Source organism: Mastigoproctus giganteus, chromosome 14 (genome assembly GCF_048544385.1).
Source record: "Mastigoproctus giganteus isolate SK-2022 chromosome 14, ASM4854438v1, whole genome shotgun sequence".
NCBI lineage: Eukaryota > Metazoa > Arthropoda > Arachnida > Uropygi > Thelyphonidae > Mastigoproctus > Mastigoproctus giganteus.
In genome coordinates this window covers 36,112,908-36,135,436 of record NC_143588.1, presented here as the reverse complement: position 1 = coordinate 36,135,436, position 22,529 = coordinate 36,112,908, and the positions used below count along the sequence as shown (strand labels likewise).

The following is a 22,529-nucleotide window of genomic DNA, read 5'->3' as shown; positions in this document are numbered from 1 at the left end:
TTAGTCTCATTAGGTTACTGTCAGGGTGCTGCATACAGCTATCCAGACAGTTTTTTTAAAGTCGTTCTCTGGATGTGGTCGGAGACATGGGCATTTTTGGCTGTTGATTACTGTTGAACTGCTGGGGGCTGAATTGCCCTTCTTTGGATAAATCTAAGCATTGTGAATACTTTCTGTGTGAAGCTTGTGAATGTTTTATAATTTCCTTCTTCCATTATGAATAGATGGTCCTCTCCACTGGGAAGGGACCAATCTGTGCTATTAACTAGGTTCTGGGGATGTCAAATTATACATTCATCTAGAGTGTGTGTGTGCCCAGTCTTCACTCTTGCCACAGGTACAGTTTGGGTCATTAGTCAGCTCTAAGGAGATTAATTTTGCCTTTAGGGAGCTGTGACCTGTCAATGTAAAGTGTCAAAGGGTGTACCACTTTGGTAGCTGTGGGTTAACCACTGTCACCTGTGGGAGAAACCTTTTGGTAACCAGACCTCTGGTTTCTTGCTCCCAATTTGTTTGGCATAGCTCATGGAGCATTGTGGATATTCTTTTCCTTTCAGCCTTGATGATGTTGGCTGCATCAAAGGCTATCCTCAAAAGTTCTGTGGGCATGCCCTTTTTAAGTCTATAATATAAGCATTTTTTTGCTACTTCCAATTAAAGTGGGAGAGTGCCAGCCAGCACCTGTACAGTGTGCTTACTGTACAGCATGCTCTGGTGATAATGAGAATAATGAGAAGTATATTCCCCTGTATTGATTCTAACTTATTTCTGTTACTTACTCTGGCCAAGTGGATGAATGCCAGGGTCTTTCTTTTGAGGCCCCCAGTCTGGTCGACTAATCGTAGTAGTAGTAGTAGTAGAGGCATGTGATGCAAGAAAGCAAGTGTAGGAGCGTATGTAGCATCAGCCAAAAAAAAAAAAAAAAATTACAAAACAATTCCCTCTAAATGTTTGTCCAGTTCCTCCTTAAATTTATTTAACCTATCAACTTCCACAATGGAAGTTTGTTCCAGCAATTAACCACCCTCTGGCTAAAGGCAAATTTCGCATATCTATTCTACAAATCTTGGCAAAGGTAATTGTAGTTTGACATAAGGCTCAGTCAGTGAGAGGTATTTTTCCAGCACGGACAAGGAGGAGAGTTGATTATCTTATTATACAAGTGAAACCAGATTAAGCAAAATCTTTAGTGGAAACATCATTTGAGAAAGAATATAGATTAGCATTAGTAGAGGCACATGATACAAGAAAACAAGCTTATATGCATCAGCAAAAAAAAAAAAAAAAAAAAAAAACCCTTCCCATTTCACTGATCCATTCATTCCAAATGTTTGTGTAGTTCTGCCTTGAATTTATTTAAGCTATCAACTTCCACAACAACAGATGGAAGTTTGTTCCAGCAATCAACTACCTTCCGGCTAAAGTCAAACTTCCGTACATCTATGTCTTTCCCCAGTTTGAATCTATGCCCCCTCAGGTTTGTAATCCGAGCAAGAGGAAGAATCCCATCAGCATCAAGCCTGCACAATCCATTCAAGGCCTTATACACCTCAATCAGATTGCCTTGCAGGTGCCTAGTCTCCAAAGGCTGCAATTTGCAGAACTTAAGCCTTTCTTCATAAGAGAACCCCTTTGTTCCCTTGAACAGTCTCGATACCCTTCTCTGTACTCGTTCTAGCAACTCTATATCCTTCCTAAAATGAGCCTAACACATCTGTATGTAGTACTCAAGGTGTGGCCTGACCATTGCCTTATACAAGGGGAGAATCACCTCCTTATCCCTTTGTATTTGTTGGGATAGATTGGAAAGAATATCAGCAAAATTAGTGAGTGGCACAAAAAGATTCTTACCTAGAAATACCAGAGTTTCATAAATTGTAGAATCTGGAAACTAGATACCTACAATAGACCTGACTAAAATTTTAAGGTTTAAAATATTCAGTATACTATATGCTGATGGCATCATTACTCATTCTTTGATTAAATTCCATTCCAGTTAAAATTTGCACTCACCTGTGTGGAAACAAATTTAAACTGGAAAATGGGCAGAAATTTGCCTTCAACCAGCAGGCAGTTGATTTTTGGAACAAATTTCATCTTTTATAGTGGAAGTGGGTACTTTGAACAAATTTAAAGAAGTATTAGAAAATAATTAGAGGGAAGGGAGAGATGATGCAGGTAGGGTTTTTTGGCTGATACTGTATAAACTTGTTTCCTTGCATTGTTTGCCACTAATTAATACTAATATAACCAGTAGCTTCACAAATTAACATATTACAAATAAAAACTATATCATGCAGCCATGTTAATCAAATTTTTAACAAAATAAAATGCATAAAGAATATTTTAACAAATCATTTATTTACAAGCTAAGTAATCTGTGAAAAATCATTACATTTCTATTGTGAATAATTATTTGTATCTCATGCTTAGGCTTAGCTTGTAATATATATATGGTAATGCATAATGCGGCTATGAATATGAATAAACTTATCAATTACAAACTATTATTTAGAGATTTTATTAGATGTATTTGTTAAAACTTCTGCCCAATTTTTGTAGATCATGTGGTGTACCCTTATTACAGTCATTAACCACTCTGCAAACTTCGTATCACCCACAAATTTAGACATTAGGCCTGACATCCTTCAATGTAATTAATAAAAATTGAAAACGTCACTGGGGCAAGAATTTAACCCTGGAACTCTATTAATGAAGGTAGTTTAAAAAGAGCAGCTTCCATTAATAATATGGCTTATGTTGCATCAGCCAAGAAAAAAAAATAATAAAAAATAAAATAATAAAATAATAATAATAAGAAGAAAATTTTTAAAAAATAAATAATTACTAAGAGAAAAGGAAATAGATAACCTATGCATTTCCCTCCTCCCATAGGTAAATATCCAGCTGACCTTTGAATTTTCCCAAACTACCAGTCTCTACCACCCATGTAGGTACCTTATTCCAGTAATTTATAACTCGCTACCTAAAATAAAACTTCCCGCAATCCAGTCTTAACATCTCCCCCCCTCCCGTAATTTAAAATTATTGCCCCTAGTTCTAGATCATTCATAACTGTGAAAATTTCATCCTCATTCATTTTACTTATGCCTCTCAGAGCCTTAAACACCTTGATAAAGTCTCCTCTAAGGTGTCTAGTTTCCAAGCTCTGCAATCCATATATTTGAAGTCTTTCCTCATATGGACACCCTTTAGTTGATCTCACCAGGCAAGTACCCATCTTTTGACCCTTTAAAGAAGCAAATGTCTTTCTTTAGATGCAGTCTCCATACTTGAACACAGTATTTTAACAATAGCCTTATATAATGGGATTATGTTGTCCTTATCTCTACTAGCAATTTTTCGATAAAACATCAATAGGACACCATGGACCTTCCTTGCAACCTGTCTACGATGCTATTGTAACACCTAAGTCCCTTTTTTTCCACTACCGGCTTCAACTCCACGAAGTGTATAAGTTATTTTGGGGTTACTGTTCCCCAGGTGTAATACCTTACACTTTGCTGGATTAAAGCATAGCTGGCATTTTTCTGACCATTCGTAAAGGCTATTTAGAAGAAGCTCTGCTTGGTGGTGATCATTAACTACTCTACCAATCTTTACATCATCTGCAAATTTAGACATCACGCCCTCTATCCCTTCATCAATGTCATTTATGAAAATCAAAAACAACAGTGGTCCTAATGTACTTAAATATACTTGTCATCATGTACTTAAATTTCATAAAAGCTTTTGATACTGTTGCACATGAGACTGCTGTGTAAATTGGAGCAGAGTTGCTTTAAGGGCAAGTTACTTCTACAGATAAAGAGATGGTTGAGTGGGAGAAGACAGAGAGTGGCTTCCTTACACCATGTGGCTAATACTAATTCTAAAATCACTTGATTCCCTATTAAAATTTGATGTACTTCTGACATCCTGATCATCAAAAATCATCCTCAACATGAAATGTGATTCATCTCCTTCCTTCTAGTGTTCACATAAGCAAAAGTCTTTGCTGTTTATCGTTGCATCCTTTTCAAAGATTTCTTGTAATCTGCCTTAGTTTGACTAACCTCTTTGCGACTTGAGTGAAGACTAATTTATATTTAATGCTTCTGAATGGATTGACATACTTATATACTTATGGACTGTTATACTTTTATATTTACTGTGGGCTTCTGTATCATCTTATACTTTATATGCATCTCACTCTATTTTTCTTCTCTGTCACTAGTCTCATCCATTTAGATCTAAATGGTGAACAGTTTACCTTAGTTGGTATAAAAAGTTTAGTAGCTTCCATGATTACTTCCCCGAATGCTTCCCAATTTTGAATTTGCAGTTAGTAACAATATCAGTTGGTCCCTTGGGATCATATTCACAAAAAAAAAAAAAGAAAAAGCCATTCCTTTGCATTTGACGGTAGTTATACCATTAATAAATCCCACATCAATACCATGAACCCTTCTACCAAAGGGGCCTTTTATCTGGGTGTGAATTTCTATCTATGTCCATGGTATCAGTACTTGATTTTTCATTCTCTCTTTCAGGGCTTGTTTGCTTAACTGGTGTTGTACAATGTTTTTATCTGGCAGTAATGGAGGCACTGGTTAAACAAGTACTGCAGGATCATCTAGACAAGACTTCAGTTATAGCTCGGACACAGCATGGTTTTGTTTTAAGGGGAAGTCTTGCCTGACCAATTTGATTGGATACTATGATGCAGTCACAAAAGAACTGGATGCAGGGAATAACTTTGATATTATATACTTGGATCTTAGAAAGGCAAGACCCGAGAGGGCATAAATTCAAATTGAGGAAAGACAAATGTAGGGTAGACGTGCGGAAATTTGCCTTTAGCCAGCGGGTGGTTGGTTGGTGGAACAGACTTCCATCCCTTGTCGTGGAAGTTGATAGCCTAAATAAGTTTAAGGCTCAGCTGGACAGGTATTTCAAACGAACAGAGGGGTGAAGTGGAAGTGGGGTTTTTTTTTTTTTTTTTTTTGGCTGATGCTGCATAAGCTTGCTTTCTTGCATCAAATGCCTCTACTAATGCTAATGGTTCACAATTGTTACAAGTTTCAATAGGCAGAAAATGAAGCATGAGATTGGATGCAAAATAACTGCTATATGTAACACCCTTGTCTTGAACAATCTGAGCTCATTTACTGGAAACTAAAGTTCAGATAAAGGATGGGGTTTTAAGGTAGGATGTGAAATAAAGGATTTCATCCCTACAACAAAAATTTCACTGACACAATTCAACAAAACAATGGGATCAGATGATTTAAAAGTAATCCAAGATCAGAAATCTCACACATCATTCCATTTCACATTCTTATAATGCCAAAAACATGAATGTTGTTTAAACTGAGAATAGTCGTGTGTGTGTGTGTGTGTGTGTGAGAGAGAGAGAGAGAGAGAGAGAGAGAGAGAGAGAGAGAGAGAGAGAGAGAGAGAGAGAGAGAATCAGAAATAGAAAGGAATCAACAAAAAAGAGAAGAATGATGATATCTAGCTGAGGACCCTAGGTGTGCCAAGCCCATACGTACTGATGTGAGCTTCTGGGGAAATGTTTTGGCATTACAAGAATGTGAAATGGGATGATGTGTGAGATTTCTGATCTTGTTTTCCTTGATTGGATTACTGTTAAATCTTCTGATCCCATTGTTTGCTCAGATTGTATCAGTGAAGTTTTTGTTGTAGGGATGAAATCCTTTATTCCACATCCCATCAAAGTGATTAGTAGAGTTGAGAGAACAATGATGCAACAGATGAATCTGACAGAATGGGATAGAGTGATTATAAGCAAGAGTAGAGATTTGAAATTAGGAGTATCTGAAAGGAACATTAGAGCAGATATATGTACAAGTACTGCCTTTGAAGCAAAAGGAATTATAAAGCAAATAATTAAGGAAATTGAGGAGTAGTGATTGATGCAACTGATAACTGGGATTTTGTTAGAAAAACCTACTTGCACTTGACATACTGCAGGCAGAAATGGTCACCATTGAAATTGGAAATAACACCATGTATATTTGTGAAATGAATGAGTAAGTTTTTGGCAGGTTTAGATCTTTTTTGAAAGTAAGTTTTTTTCTATTAATATGATGAATTGAATATATAAACTAAAAGTAGATGATATGTTGAATGAATTAATGATATTTTTGGATATGGTGTACATATAGCAAGAATACCGCCAACTCCTTGTCAAACATGTACACACTACCCTGAACTTCCTCCAGTCACTAGCTGGTACAGTAGGGGCAGTGAGATTATATACTGCTAATCTGGATGCTGCCTTGAGAATTACCAACATGTTTAGTCAAAAAGATTGCAGATATAAAGAATACTAACTCAGGATTACAGTCATCAGAGTAAATTTCAAACTACTATATAATTAAGTAGTTTATCATTATACATGCAAAATCGTCTGCATTTTCATTTTTCACTGTCCAGATTTAATTCTTGCCATGTTTGCCAATGATGCCAGTGCAGTAAGCAAAACAGTTTTCAGCACCTGGCTTTCTCATCCAATGAAGAAGAGTACACTGAACCCAGAAACTGCTAATGTCCTGTTTCTGCATAGCAACTTATTAAAAATTTTCAAATTATATTACGAATGTTTCATTTTTATTTTTTAAATCTATATATATTTTTTAAATTCATATATATTTTTTTATTTTTATGTATCATAAACAATACAATAAAATATTAATATTATTCACTGTTCTCCCCAGGACCTATCGAATGGGCACACTGCCCGTTGAATTTAACTGACTGCCCAGTGAAAATTTAAATGATTCTTGCGGTACCATATGGTCTGCTCACTGCTCTTGATCAATATTAATTCAAACATACTATGCAACAAGGTCAATGCTACGGGAGCATATAATGTTATCGTTTAAGTCACATTTATAAATAATAGAAAATTTTATAATATTGCAAAGTATTACAGTTCTCCCTATGGTTACATCATTATGCCACCTGGCCTGCAAAATTTTCTGGGGAGAACACTGTTATTGATTGATATATTTTAATTTAAAGCTAAATATGTATTATTACTTATGCAAAAAAAATTAACAGAAAATTTCTTAATGGTTTTTTTTTTTTTTTTTTTTTTTTTTTTAGTGCAGTCCCAGTTACAGCAGCAGTGTGGGTCTAATGCAGTGGCCGTGCAAGACTGTAATGTGAGGCATGAATATGTTTTATTTTTTAAAAATTTATATATTATTTGTTATTTTTAAGTATTATACACAATACAATAAAATATTAGTAGAATTGACTGATATATTTTAATTTAAATCTAACTATTCCATTATTACTGACATGTAGAAAATCTAATACAAATTTTCTTATACATAATTTTTTATTTTATTTTAATTTTTTACTTCAATTTATTTATTTATTTAATTTTTGCAGGTTGCAGGTACAAACAGCATGAGATGGGTGTGGGTCTAATGCAGTGTACCTGTGCAGGACTGAATGCCACATGGCTACAGTTTGTACAGCAGCTTTTTATGTGGAACAGTTGTCGAAACCTTTTTTGAAATCTAAGTCAAAATTATTTTTTGCATCCAGTTGCTTTGTTACTGCATCATAGTATCTAATTACAGTGATTAGACAAGATCACTCCTTAATAAATCCACGCTGCAACTGCAGTATAACTTCATTCCTGTCTAGATGGTCCTGCATTACTTCTTTAACTAGTGACTCAATTATTATCTCTGGAGGAGAAGTCAAGTTAACAGGTCAGTAATTATTTGTTTCCCTTTGATCCCAATTTGTGCACTGCGGATATATTCGCACATCTCAAGTCCATTGTGACCTACCCTCAATCCAAGCATGCTCTCAAAATTATGGCTACATATTTGCTCACCTATTTGCTGCCTCTGTTAATATAATTAGTAGATCCCATCTACCTCAGGTGCCTTTTTTGAAATTCAGCTTCAATAATTTCTCTTCTACTTTTCTCATTATGACGAAATCATTTAGTTCCCTGTTAGATTTTGATATACTTCTGGCATTATGAACCCTAAAAAAATTCTTCATGTGTAGATGCAAAATATCTGTTCAATTTGTGAGCAACCTAAGCAGGATCATCAACAATTTAACAATTCATATCTAGTGGACCAATGTGATTCAAACCCTCCCATTGTTTTCATAAGTATTTTTTTATTTTTTTGTACTTTGTATTTTTTTGTCAGAGACTTCTCATAATTTGCCTTGGCTTGCCTAAACTCTTTTGTGACTTGACTGACAATCCATGTTGAACAAAATAAAGTTTAGTAAGCAACCAAGTTTTTTGCTACAAAAATCCTGGTGATTTCATGAAACAGTTATCTATAAGAAATAAATTGGTAAAATCAGTGAATGAATTTCTTAGAAGTCACAGAATTTTCTTAGAAAACAAACCCTAGGGTTGTCACATATACTATACTTGCAAGCAGAAAGCCCCTTAGGGAAATGGATTATCATTACAAAAAATAAAAGACCGATTCTAACCTCTTATAACAGTTGGAAAGAGACTATCTTTCCTGATACTTGTAAAAGTAATGAAGAACTCCAGAATATTTCTATCACCATTACAACATAAATAACTGAAAATAGATATATAACAACTAAAATTTTGCTCACACCTTTCTAGTTTTCAAATTCTGGGTTTTCCAGATAAGTGGGAATCCTGTTTGTTGTCAAGTGTTAAGCTGTACAAAGTCTTTTGCATTAGTTAAATATACGCAAATGCACATAACAATAAACATGCAATGCAAAATCGTGTTAAAAAGGAAATTACTACATAATTTGAGGGACTTTGTTGGAAAGCTGTTAAAAGTGCTTTTATTTTGACTTGCGATCTTGTTTCACGTGGCTGCCACCCAAATTAAAAGCATTACCTCTTTACAGAACAAGGGAGGGAGGGATTCAGGGGATTTAAGAAGAAAAGAGAAACTAATCCTGTGGGAGCAGTTTTACTTTTTTTTATTATTTTTATTATTATTATTAGCCATATGTGCAAGGAAGCCTGAGGCTTATGCTGCACCGGCAAATCCCGAATTACCCCGTGTGAGAGTGAGAGAGAGAAGCAGAAAGGAATCACCAAGAAAGAGAAGAATGATGATATCCAGCTCAGGACCCTGAGTGTGTCAAGTCCATACTCACCAGATGTGAGCATTTTGAAACAAGAATGAAATGAGCTCATTATTCACCATGATGAAAGAATTGGAAAGGAGTCCATTATTTCTACTGAGAATCACTTGTAACAATATTTGTATTGAAATAATCAATAATAAGAGAAATTACATAAACAAATAATGTGAATATCATAAAGTGCAATTATTGTGCTAAGCATATTGCACAGGGTACCAACTCAATACAATATTGTAAACTGAACATTGGAAATGAGATAATAATAGAGCCCAGTAGAGACAATAAGTTTTTAATAACTAAGATTAATTCGTAGCTTTCAGGGTAAATGAAACTCTTCTTTAGCAAATGAATAAATGCACACAGAATACTAATAAAATACAGACATTAGAGATGGAATAAAATAAATCTTAAATGAGTTGTGCGTACTCAGATGTGCACATGGTCACGAGATTGTTCAAACATTAATCACTAGATCAGTGTTCATTGTTAGTGCACAGACGTGTATGGAATAGCTGCCAGCATTTGTCGAGTTTCAAAACAGCAACGATTTAAAGCTTTTGGAAGCTCGATATATTTAACAATTCTAGTGAAAGGCAGTGACGATAGTGCCAGTATGGTTGACCAGAAATGTTCTGCGATTTCGGAGTGATCAGTGTCACCTAGGCAAAGAAATCTGTCATGCTTTGCAAGGCAATCCTGAAGGCATCTTGAGCTCTCCCCTATATAGCAACTGCTGCAATCATGGCAAGTTAAGCAGTATGCTATTCCACTACGTAAGAGAGGGGCGATGAAAGTTTTTACGTTCGAGACCAGAGAACATAAGCTCCTACCAGGGAGCTGTACGCATATCATGTGGTACTTGCGTGGGACCTTAGAAATCTGGTCTGAAGTGTCCAGATAGTAAGGAATGTAGGCAGTAGGCACGATGGCCTCGGAGGAATCACAAGTTCTTTTGCTTGTAGCAAGCATCTGTCTAATGCATGGGTTGGGTACCCACAATTGACTAGGTCAGCTTTTTACTCTGGAAATCTCGGTGTGCCTAGCTTCCTCTGAGCTAGAAGGGCTCTAGGCTCGAGAGAGTAGAACATGTGCAGTGCTGTTTAGATGGCAAGAGGCATGGGCTAATCTGTAGTTAGTAAACTGCCCGCACCACATTGGCTTACGGTAAACCGAGGTTTCCAGGCGTGGGCACACTCGCTTCACTGGAACATCCAGAAATGGAAGGGACCCATTCATGTCTAACTCCAAAGTGAACTGGATGAACAGTGATAAGGAATTGAAGTCCTCTAACAGTGTTAACTGTGAACTACACGGGATGATGGTGAATATATCATCTACATATATGCACCACATTATAATCGGTACGGGCGGGCTCAGGAATATTCATTCCTGTAATTCATCTATAGCGATGTTAGCAACGATGGAGCCAACAGGGGTGCCCATAGCTGTACCGTGTATTTGTTTGTACAGAGAATCGCCAAAGGTGATGACACTGCCGACAAGCATAGGTTGAGGGCAGTACAGGTGTCCTCTGTGGATAGCTATGTTCTATTCGATAGGTTGTGGTCAGTCTCTAGAAGTTGCCTGGTATACAGACAACGGCCTGTTGGACTTTTTTTTTTTTTTAGGAGCATTAGCAACTAAGGCCATATTGCTCCGGGATATGCGGTGGTCATTCCCTGACCTTTCCGCATCCTCCGTATTTGGTGGCTCATGGGCTAGAACCCCGGTCTAATCAAGAAGCGTGTGCTACGCACTGCTGCTCCTTCCCACCTGGCTACAGAGGCGCCCCACAGACAACAGCCTGTTGGACAGGAATGGATGTAGACAGAGAGACAACATCGAAGGATGCCATGATCTCGCTGTCAGGGACTGTAAGTTCTTTGATTAGGTGAAGGAATTCTTTGTTGTTGTTGACTATATGGACGGTATTTCCCACTAGAGGTGTTATGAGTTGTGCAATGTGTTTAGACAGTTCATACGTTGGCGAATTGCAACAGGACACAATGGGTCGGAGAGGAACGCCTGGCTTGTGAACCTTCGGAAGTCCATGAAATTGCGGAAGTTGGCAGCCCGTGGCATGCAGTTGCCATCGCGTCGATGTTGAAATCTGGGAAGATTTATTTACAGGCTCATAAACATTGGGATCTTGCAGGAGGGCGAGGGCTTTGTCCAAATACTCCGACCAGTCTAATAACTGTGCAGCGTGCTTTGTAGGCGGGAAGCACAATGACAGTGCTGTCTTTTCTGATGCAATTAAGAGCAGTGTGCTGACGACGGTTGAAGTTGGAGTTCGCTGGTCATGCGTGTTGAAGGGCAGAGGCTGTTCTGAAGTGGATGTCATCAGCAGCTTCTCCACGGAGTTTGGCTATGGATGCCTCTACTCCCATGGTGATTTGTGTGATTGGTGTTCTTGACAGTGATGGTGAACTTCATACTGGAGCTAAGAACACTGAATACAAAAACATTAGCAATGTTTCTGTATTTCTTTTGAATCCTGTAATCACACCTGAGAACTGACGCTGATGGAGAAACAACCAAATACAGACTAAGTTTAGTATTAGCAAAATGATGCAAGGAAGCAAAGCTTATACAGCACCAGCAAAAACTTACACTTAATTTGTCCATTCCATTTAATTATTTGCCCAACTCATCTTTAAATTTACTCAAGCCTGATTCAATGCAGAATCCAGAAATTTTGCCAGATATCAGGTTTAGTTTTCTTTGTCAACACTGATTCTAATGCCTAATTAAAAACAGAATTCAGAAATGTTGCAAATGTTCAGCTGGTATACTGGGATGAATTGGTACACTCTGTAATTCACAAAAAATTCAATTTAAAACTACTTATGTGGTCTATTAGTGTATTCTTTTATTATTTATTCAAACTTATAGCTTTTAATATACTTACTTATTAGCCAAAATTGTTGCATATTTGACATCCTAAAAAGAAAATAAACCAAAGAAAAACTATTTTCTTTCAAATAAGTATATTATGGTTTGAATGGTATAGTATAATTTTAACATCAAATTCAAAAATTTCAGCCCAAATAAGACACAAAAGAAGGCCCAAGCAAAAAATATAAAATTTCTCCAATTCAAAACAGAGTACTTTGTCACAGAAAAGGACAAAATTTTTTCTGTGAAAAATCTCAATCATCATGTGCATATTGCCTGGGGTAGTCACAAACCTTAATCCTCATGTGCATATTGCCTGCAGGTAGTAATCATTTTTTGATCTGCCCAGTACTTGTTTATTATTTCATCTACAAAAAATATATGCAGTCTGTCTCTGAAATATATAAGATACGTTCCAGGACTTCTTACATAAGTCGATTTTTACGTAACTCGGGAATGACTAATAAAATATTGTTACTATATCCCTAATATGTCAAAATTACAAAAACCACATAATATCCTCAGAAGAATGAAGAAAAATAGTTATATACCATAATAATTAAAAACTTTATCTGGGGACAGCAGTGAAGTAGCCGAATGACATATAAGAAAACATAAAAGTAAGAAGAAACGTATGTTACTGTACTGCAAAAACTGATATGTATTTCGTAAAGTGTGTAGGCTTTATAAGGAAATCAAAACCAAAGTGTACATATTTAATAAAATTGGTCTAAACTACACAATGAATCAAAGTCTATGACATATAAGAAAACATAAAAGTAAGAAGAAACGTATGTTACTGTACTGCAAAAACTGATATGTATTTCGTAAAGTGTGTAGGCTTTATAAGGAAATCAAAACCAAAGTGTACATATTTAATAAAATTGGTCTAAACTACACAATGAATCAAAGTCTATACACCACAGGTGATGAACTGAAGGTAACATGAAATGAACCTGAAGCATTAATAAGACATTAATCATTGGGTGTTGAAGGCTGAATAGAGGTCAGGGAGGTAGTATGTGATATGAACTCTTCCATCTTCCATTTGTTTTGTATGCTTTTTTTCTCATCATAAATTTCACGATAAGCAATCTTAGCCTTTTCTTTCTGTTTTCAAGAAATGTTCAGTGTTGTCATCCATTCCATCAAATATAGAGACACCTTCCTGAATTTTATGAAACACTTCCTTTAATTTGAACTGTTTCTTCAGTTGTTCTGATTCCTCAATGGATTTGGCTCTTCCTTGCTCCTCAGCTCTTTGTGCATTCAACTGGGCTAGGTCATCTGTTGTTAAATCTTAACCTCATTCATCCACAAGCTCATCTACACTTTCACCTTCCAGGACCAGCTGCAACTCCTGGGCTAAGTTTACAATTTCTTTGATAATAGAAGACATCAACTCATCTTTGTTGAAGCCTTGTTGAAAAACATTCCAAGAAACATCTTGGAATGTTTTAAAAGTTTTTTCCAAACTCTGCTCATACAAGTTGTTGTCTCTTCATTCCATGCTCTTGGAATGTTGCGTATTCCATCAAGGATGTTAAACATCTTCCAAAACTGCTATTGCAGATCCATCTTGCCTTGATCAAGGCATCTTGTCTTGACAAGATGGATCTACAGTAGCAAGATCCATCAATTTCTTTGATAACAGAAGACATCAACTCATCTTTGTTGAAGCCTTTGTTGTTCATCTTGGAATGTTTTAAAAGTTTTTTCCAAACTCTGCTCATACAAGTTGTCTTGACATTTTCTGACGCTTGCATTTACAACCTCAGAAAATGTTGTTGGCCTGGATAACTCCCTGATCTATTTGGTGAATCAACCCCGTTGTATTTGGAGGGAAGTACACCACCTTGACGTCGTTGTGCAGATCATCTAGATATTTAGAATGACTGTGAGCGTTGTCAAGGAGCACTGATATCTTAAAAGGCACTGACATTTGTAAGCAATATTTTTCAAATTCAGGGTTAAACATATTTAGAAACCATTCTTCAAAACGGTTTTGTTACCCAGGCCTTTGAGTTAGCCCCGAAGTGTACAGGAAGAGATTTCTTGTCAATGCCCTTAAAAGCCCGTGGGTTTTCTAAGTAATAAACCACTAAAGGTTTAAGTTCATAACCTTCTATGTTACCCCTCACTAAAAGAGTTACCCTGTCTTTAGCAGCTTTAAACCCAGACATTGACTTTTCTTCAATAAAAATATAAGTCCTACTAGGCATTTTTTTCCAATAAAGGCTAGTCTCATCCACTTCTTATAATCTCATCCAATTTGTCCTTGAATTTTTTGGAAGCTTCACTGTCTGTGCTTGCTGCTTCACCACTTATGGCAATGTTATGTCTGCTTCTCTTACAGAAGCCATCAAACCAACCACGACTTGCAACAAAGGTGGTTTCATCATCATTGCTCTTCTTCTTAAGATCCTCAAAAATGGCACAAGCCATTTGCTTTGATGAGGTGGAGACTTAAGGAGATGGTTTTTGAATCTTGTCTTCCATACACACAATGAGTAACTTTTCCATCTCGTTTATTAGTCCCATTCTAGCCTTGGTTATCATAGTTGACTTCATTGGTGACGATCGCTTTACATATTCTGTCTCTGTCCTTTATTATTATGCTCACTGTTGACACTGACAAATCTAAATTCCACATGATACTTGTTAATGTTTGACTATTTTCATACATCATTATTATTTTAATTTTCTGATGTAAATTGATCGCTTTCCTTTTCTTGGTAGATTTACTAGTACTGCTGTCACTTAATCCCTTAAGAGGCACATAACAGTCAAAATGAAATTTTCTGTAAAAAACTTCACAGGGTTAATTACAAGAGATGCTGTCACACCTTAAGACATGCAAATGAAGCATGCACTATACAATGATAGTATGTGGAATCGTTGAAAATGGTAGAACAATGTGAATTTCAACTTCACCACAATAACCCGACATGTGTAACAAATATTATATACAAAAAGCAAACAAAAGCTCCCAATTTGCCCTCAAACAAAAACTGAATTGAGTCTAAAATCCAGAAAGAAAGGGAGGAAAGGAAGAGACAAAGGGCTAGAGTGTAATTCCTCGAAGAAATAGCCAATGGAACACAGTCCATGTGGCTTGAACGTTGTGGGGGTTTCCTCTGAAGTGCTCAACGTAGTTCATATGTTTCAAACCCTATTGTCGAATATTTCTTCAGAATTTTTAAAGTAGAAACTGAAATGGTAACTCTAGTTATTTATATAAGTTCTAGTTACAGCACAGGTTATTATCCAATGTAGCTTGTATGGGAACGAAAATAAAAACTTTATTGATCTTTCATTCAACCTCACTCTTAAAAATTATAAGAAAATATCTTCATGATTTTACTATAAAAAGGAATGCAAGTCCGAAGTTAAGTAACTCGGGCTTACATAAGTCAGGGACTAATTGCATATATACAGTCAGACCTCTCTTTAATAAATTTCCAAATAGAAAATTTTTTTCACACAATATTTTCCATATAACAAAGAAAATTTCTATATAATGAACTGATTTTGAGAGATCTGGGTATGCATTGTTTGCATCTCTGCAAGAATCACTTTCACCTCTGCAAGTGGCTACTGTTCATCTATTAGTCTGTGTATCCCCCCCAAGCTAGCAGTATTCCAACCCACCTAACACTGCCTCGATGACATCAGCAAATATTCTTGCACCCTTTCTATTTAAGTATATCCCATCCCTGTATAAGAAGTCTCTGTTAAAAAGCACAGACCACACTGAGAAAAATTGTATCGAGAAAAAATTACATTGATTGTCGACAAACAACTGCACTACCCACCTTCACTGAATAATTTTGAAACTTACAAGTGTGAAGCTTGTCTTCTTCCTTCCAAATACCTAGTCTAAAATGCACTATCGAAGGTGCATAATGAAAAAAAATTATACTGAGAATAGAAACCAACCAACCTATAGATTCTGTTATGGATTTGCAGATGTGCATATCAGATATGGCGAAAAGTGTGGAATCAAGATGTGATGGAAACAACGATTAAGAATTGTTTCACAAAAGCAGGTTTTACTAAAACACCAATTAACAGCGATGAGAGGGATGAACCACTACAAGATATTAAGCAAACTTGGGAAGAACTCCAAGTGAGAGATTTGATTAGTGGAGAAATTGTTCTTGCTGAATTTTTTGGAGTTGATAATGTCATAGTAGCTGAATATCTGAGAAACTCCAACATTTTGGAGACTATTCAAAGAACTAGTGACAATATCGACAATGAGTTTGATGAAAAATGAGGGCAATATTAAATCTTACAAATATGAAATGTTGACAGCAATTGAAACTTTGCACCGAGGCCTTCAGTGTGAAGAATATGTGCCAGAAAATATATGTGAGTGTTTAAAAAATGCAAATGTTTTATGAACAATGTACAGTAAAATCCAGTGTACAACAAAAAATAACCAAACATTTTACAAAAATAATTCTTAAAAGTGTACTAATATATTGTGTGCATCATGTAAGTAGTCATGATACTGCTTGATCTGATTAAAAGAAGTGATTCTTCATGCATTAAGAATCTGCAGATATAGGAACCACTAGGTGGCAGTGATCACAGTATGCTGATTGATCACAAAGCTGTAACTACCATCAGGGTAAAGGGAAGGGTTTTTCCTTTGGCAAAGGTGACTACAGTGATCTCAGACAGTTTTTAAACTCTATACAGTGGGACCAACTGATGACGTTAACCAAAAACAAATTCTAAATGGGAAGAATTCAAGGAGGTAATTTTGGAAGCTACTAGGCTTTTTGTACCAACTAAAAAATATTGTAAGAGGTTAAGGTTTAAATGGATGTCAGATGAACTAATGAGACTTGTGGCTGAGAAGAAAAATGAATGGGATGCATATAAACTATCAGGTGACACAGACACCTATGGTAGATATAATCTGGTCTGTTATCAAGTCACAAAAGAAGCTAGACAGCCGAATGGCATATTACGAGAAATTCTTGGCAAAAGATGCAAAGAAAAACAGCGAAGAGTTCTTTGCCTATGTAAACTGGGGATGAATCAGATTGGTTCACTTGATATCGATGGTTCGACTGTTGTTGATCCTCCTCAGGTAGCTGACAAACTGAATGAGTATTTTGCATCTACATTCATATATGAGGAGATATTGAGGGAGGGGAATGCCTGAAGTTTATCAAACTCTAGCAGAGAGCTAAATGATTTTGTAATAATTGAGAGCAAAGTGTTGGAGAAATTGTTGAAGTTAAACATAAGAAAAGCACATGGGGAGTATGGGAACTATCCAGTTATATTAAAGGATGTGGCAAAGAAAGTAAGCAAATCCTTAGCCATAATTATGAGAACTTCCTTGGACTCAAGGGAGGAACTTAGTCAAATGTGTCCCCAATTCACAGAGGGGATCAAAGGGTGACACATGTAATTACAGAACCTATTAGTTTAACTTCAGTTCCGGGGAAATTAATGTAGTCTATGGTTAACGAAGTAATGCCAGCAGGACCATATCTAGACAAGACTGCATTATAAATCAGACACAGCATAGAGTTGTTAAGGGGAAGTCTTGTCTGACAAATCTGATTGGATACTACGATCTGGTCATAAAGGAACCAGATGCAAAAAATCATTTTTGATATCATATACATGGATCTTAGGAAAGCTTTTGATACTGTTGCACATGGAAGACTACTGTACAAATTAGAGCAGTATGGCATTAAGGGCAAATTTCTGCTAGGGATAAAGGGATGGTCGAGTGTCAACCAATGGATACTGCTCTTCAAAGAGTGACACATGTAATTACAGACCTGTTAGTTTAACTTCTATTCGGGGAAAATAATGTAGTCTTTGGTTAATGAAGTAATGCCTGCAGGACCATATAGACAAGAATGCAAAATAAATCAGACACAGCATAGAGTTGTTAAGGGGAAGTTGGTTCTGACAAATTTGATTGGATACTACGACGTGGTCACAAAGGATCTGGATGCAAAAAATAATTTTGATATCATATACACAGATCTTAAGAAATCTTTTTGATACTGCTGCACATGGAAAACTACTGTACAAATTGGAGCAGTATGGCATTAAGAGCAAATTTATGCTATGGATAAAGAGATGGCTGAATGTCAATCAATGGACACTGCTCTTCATAAACTAATGTTATTAGTGGAGTCCCCCAGGGTTCAGTGTTGGGTCCACTGTTATTTTTCATATTTATAAATGATATTGGATACTGATAAATGATATTTCATATTTATAAATGATATTGGATACACGGTTATTGTCTAAGTTTGCAAACGATATGAAAGTTGGCAGAGTTGTTAGTTACAATAATGACAGTTTACTAATGCAACAGGATCTAGAAAAATTGAGCAGATGGGCTGAGAGGTGGCAACCGAAGTTTAACTTTAAGTAATGTAAAATACTGCATATGGATAGCAGTAACCGCAGAATAACATATCAACTGTGTGGTACTACACTCAGGGAAGAGGAAAATGAAAAAGACCTAGGGGTAATTGTGCAGTCAGATATGCAAGTTTTCTGAACAGTGCACACAGCCTGCAAGAGTAGTTCATGGTGTTTTGTCAATGATATACAGGAATTTTTCTAGCAGGGATAAGGAAGTGATTATCCCCTTGTATAAGGCAATGGTCAGGCCACACCTTGAGTATTGTATACAGGTCTGGTGGCCTCATTTTAGGAAGGATGTAGAGCTGCTGGAATGCATACAAAGAAGGGCATAAGATTGGTGAATGGAACAAATGGTTTCTTACATAGAAAGGCTTAAATTCTGCAAATTGCAGTGTCTGGAGGTAGGCACCTTTGAGGGAATCTGATTGAGTGGTTTGAGCATGCTCAATACTGATGGGATTCTTCCGCTTTCCGAGTTTAATTGCCTGAGGGGACATAAATCCAAATTGAAGAAAGACAGTTGTAGTATAGAGGTGCAGAAATTTTCCTTTAGCCAGAAGGTGGTTGATTGCTGCAACAAACTTCCATCTGTTCGGAAATTTACAGCTTAAATAAATTGAAGGCAGAACTAGAGAAACATTTGGAGTGAATGATGGATTGGGGAAATGAGAAGGGGTTTCTTTTTTGACTGATATTGTATAAGCTTGCTTTTTTGCATCATATGTCTCTACTAATGCTAAAAGTTGCTCCCTTTGTTGATGGCTGTCATGATACAGCAAGGGGGGGTTGAATGTCACAACATTCATCCCCCTTGCCTGTATCATGTTCTGCTCCAGAAATATCCACAAAGTAAGTTACTTTAAGGAAATCTCATATCAGCATCCTGTGATCATTGCTATCCGGATTCTGTTATCTTCAGATTCTTAATGGATGAACAATCACTGCTGATAATCAGATCAAGGGCAATACTCTCTCTTGTTGCCTCTCTAACATGGTACAGTAGAAAACAGTCATCCAATAAATCCACAAATTCTTGCTAGTGTGTGACTGACGAACCCAAAAGTTACAGTCAATATCTGGAAAGTTAAAATCCTCCATCATAAGACATTCTGATTTACGTACATAGAGAACTCTGTACAGTTGTTTGGTGTACTCATCAGAAGAATTAGGACTATAACACAATCCTACTTTCAATTTTGCTTTACCAGTGCTTATGTCATGCCACAGTGACTGATCATTGCACTGGCCACCCATGTCAATTGGATGCACTGCCTTAGATTTTATGTGCTTCTTGACTAAAAGCATAACATCACCCACATCCTTTCTGTAGACATTGTACTCGCTGCATGCCAATTCTGCATCCCTTATATCTGAGTGACACAGATTTCTGATATTCCAACAATGACCAGTACTTGAAATTCATTAAATTTATTTGCTGTGCTCTTACCAGTGATGTACATGCAAATATGCACGCACCTGTTCTTACACTTAATTACCCTAACATAGCCCATGTATTTACCAGTTCCATGATGACTCACAGTTAGCAGGAATTCCCCAGCACCTTGCTTTCCAGGCACATTCCAATAAAAACAGTACAAGAAACACTTTCCTCTACGGCTAGTGTTAATATATTAGTCCGTATATCCCGAAAGCTAGCAGTTTTCCAACCCACCTAACCCTGCCTTTATGGCATGAGGAAATATTCTTGTGCCCTTTGTATTTAAGTGTATCCTATCCTAGCAAAGCACAGATCATACTGAGAAAAATTCTGCCTCATGAGACTTGCACAATCTCTTCAGGGCCGAATTAATTGATGTGACACTCCCACCTAGAATTGTAGACACTTTCAAATTTATGACTTTTTTCCTCAACATTGTTCTGTACCCATTAAGTAAATAAGTGAACAGATCTATTCTTAATGTCATTAGTGCCAACATATAACAAAAATATTCCCTTTTGTGCCATTCAAAGATATCTGCCCCACAATATTTTCATCTTTTGCTCCTGGAAGACATATTCTGATTCTATTCCACCTATCCTTTTTGTACGATATATTTACGACAAGTACAAAAAGAATCAACAACAATAGCTAACTCCTGTGAGACCAGTACAAACTGTGGGTTGCACTGTTTTACTTCATGCTCACCTCACACTTGTGTGAGCATTAAGCAAAACAGTGTGTTTGCTTCACAGTGGTGTGAGCTCTGGCATTCAGTTCGGCAGCTGATTGCATCAGGCCCTGATCATCCACACTTCTCTTCATGCTCTCATAAATGCCCAGCAAAATTCTGAGTTGGCACCTCATTTCTTCACACTCTCTGCACCAAGCACACAACAATGACATTGATAGATGTGCAATGTCCTTACCTAATTTTGGATTTCTGGTCTTTTTTACGCATGCGTCAATACAAATAATCTCTCCATTTAAGAGCATAACACACACACACACACCAATATTTCTATCCTGTGAACACAGCGATCAGCCAACGCATTCTCTGCTTAAGGAAAGGAAAAGCCGTAAATTTCATTTAATTTGTGTGTTCATCCAAATTTTTAATTATGGTTCTAAATTATTTATTTTCGGAAGCGGTTTTCCAATTTTAATTCTTTATTCTGACACAATGTCTTCTCACACTCACGGTCCTGCTGAGTTGGTTTGATGTTTTTCGGGATTGGATGGGGTCTCTCGGCTTTCAATTCCGTTGCACGTCGAATTTGTCATATATTTATGAGTGAAAGAATTCATTAAATTATTTTATCCATTTTTTTTATTCGTTACATTTGGGGTGCACTGACTGGAAGCATTCTATGAAAAGATTGAGATAATCTCTTACTCTTTTAAAGCATTTTTTTAAAAATCAAAAAATAACCCTGAAATGTTAGGACGAAAACTGTTTAACAAACCGTAGTTGGATTTGTTAAAAATAAATCCTATCTAACAAATTCATTTTAATACAGGAGATGCAATGTAAGCAGACAATAATTCTCTATTATTTGTTTTCATATAATGTTTTGAAATTACACAAAATCTGTCTTAAATCACCTTGTTCATTCTTATTTTATATACATTTAAAATTGCCTATAGGAGGTCTGAATTTTTTTACATATACCAATGTAGTAAACTATACGAGACTAGTAACTACACATCAAATAATTTCTAGTGTCAAGAGGGGAGGAGTCACTCCATGCAAATCCTACTGTAGCTTAAAATACATACCTGGGCTTTTACCACCCACTTCAGTGCTCTTCCAAGGTTCCCATTCTTTATTGATTTCATTGTCATTATCTTGCATACAGTTTTTGCTGAAATAATAAGAAAAAGTTTTACTTTTTGCAATATGCAAAATATAATTTCTTAAGGAACAGAAAAATATTAAATAAGAATTCAAAGGCACAATTTAAGTGAAAGATTAGCATTAGCATTACTAGAGGCATATGATGCGAGAAAGCAAGCTTATGCAGCATCAGCCAAAAAAAAAAAAAAAAAAAAAAAAAAACACGGATCCCATTTCACCTATCTGTTCGTTTCAAATACCTGTCCAGCTCAGCCTTAAATTTATTTAATTTATTTAGGCTATCAACTTCCACAACAAAATATGGAAGTCTATTCCACCAATCAACTACCCATCTATCCAAATCTATCCTACAACTGTCTTTCCTCAATTTCAATTTATGCCCTCTTAGGTGATTGTTCTGAGCAAAGAGGTGATTGTTCTGAGCAAAGAGGTGATTATTCTGAGCAATCCCATCAGCATTGAGCATGCTCAAACCATTCAAGGCTTTATACACCTCAATCAGATCACCTCGCAGGTGCCTAAGTCTCCAGACACTGTAATCTTCAAAACTTGGGCCTTTCTTTGTAAGAGCAACCCTTTGTTCCATTCACTCATCTTGTTGCCCTTCTCTGTACTCATTCCAACAGCTATAAATCCTTCTTAAAATCAGGCCTCCAGACCTGAATACAGAGTTCAAGGTGTGGCCTGACCATTGCCTTATACAAGGGGATAATCACCTCCATAAGGAGGTGATTATCCCTGCTAGAAAAATTCCTGTTTATCATTGGCAAG

The 22,529-nt window shown here is 36.5% G+C and overlaps 1 protein-coding gene across 1 annotated transcript in view; it reads right to left on the bottom strand.

Moving 5' to 3' along the window:
• The window catches only part of Nup75 (nuclear pore complex protein Nup75), a 459,526-nt gene that overhangs the window by 92,316 nt on the left and 344,681 nt on the right, over positions 1 to 22,529 (bottom strand). Inside the window, exons 18-19 of the mRNA XM_090389073.1 lie at positions 21,680 to 21,765; positions 12,062 to 12,093 (exon numbers count right to left, since the gene is read on the bottom strand). Coding sequence (XP_090245199.1) covers positions 12,062 to 12,093; positions 21,680 to 21,765 — 118 coding nt within the window. The remainder of the gene's footprint in view (positions 1 to 12,061; positions 12,094 to 21,679; positions 21,766 to 22,529) is intronic.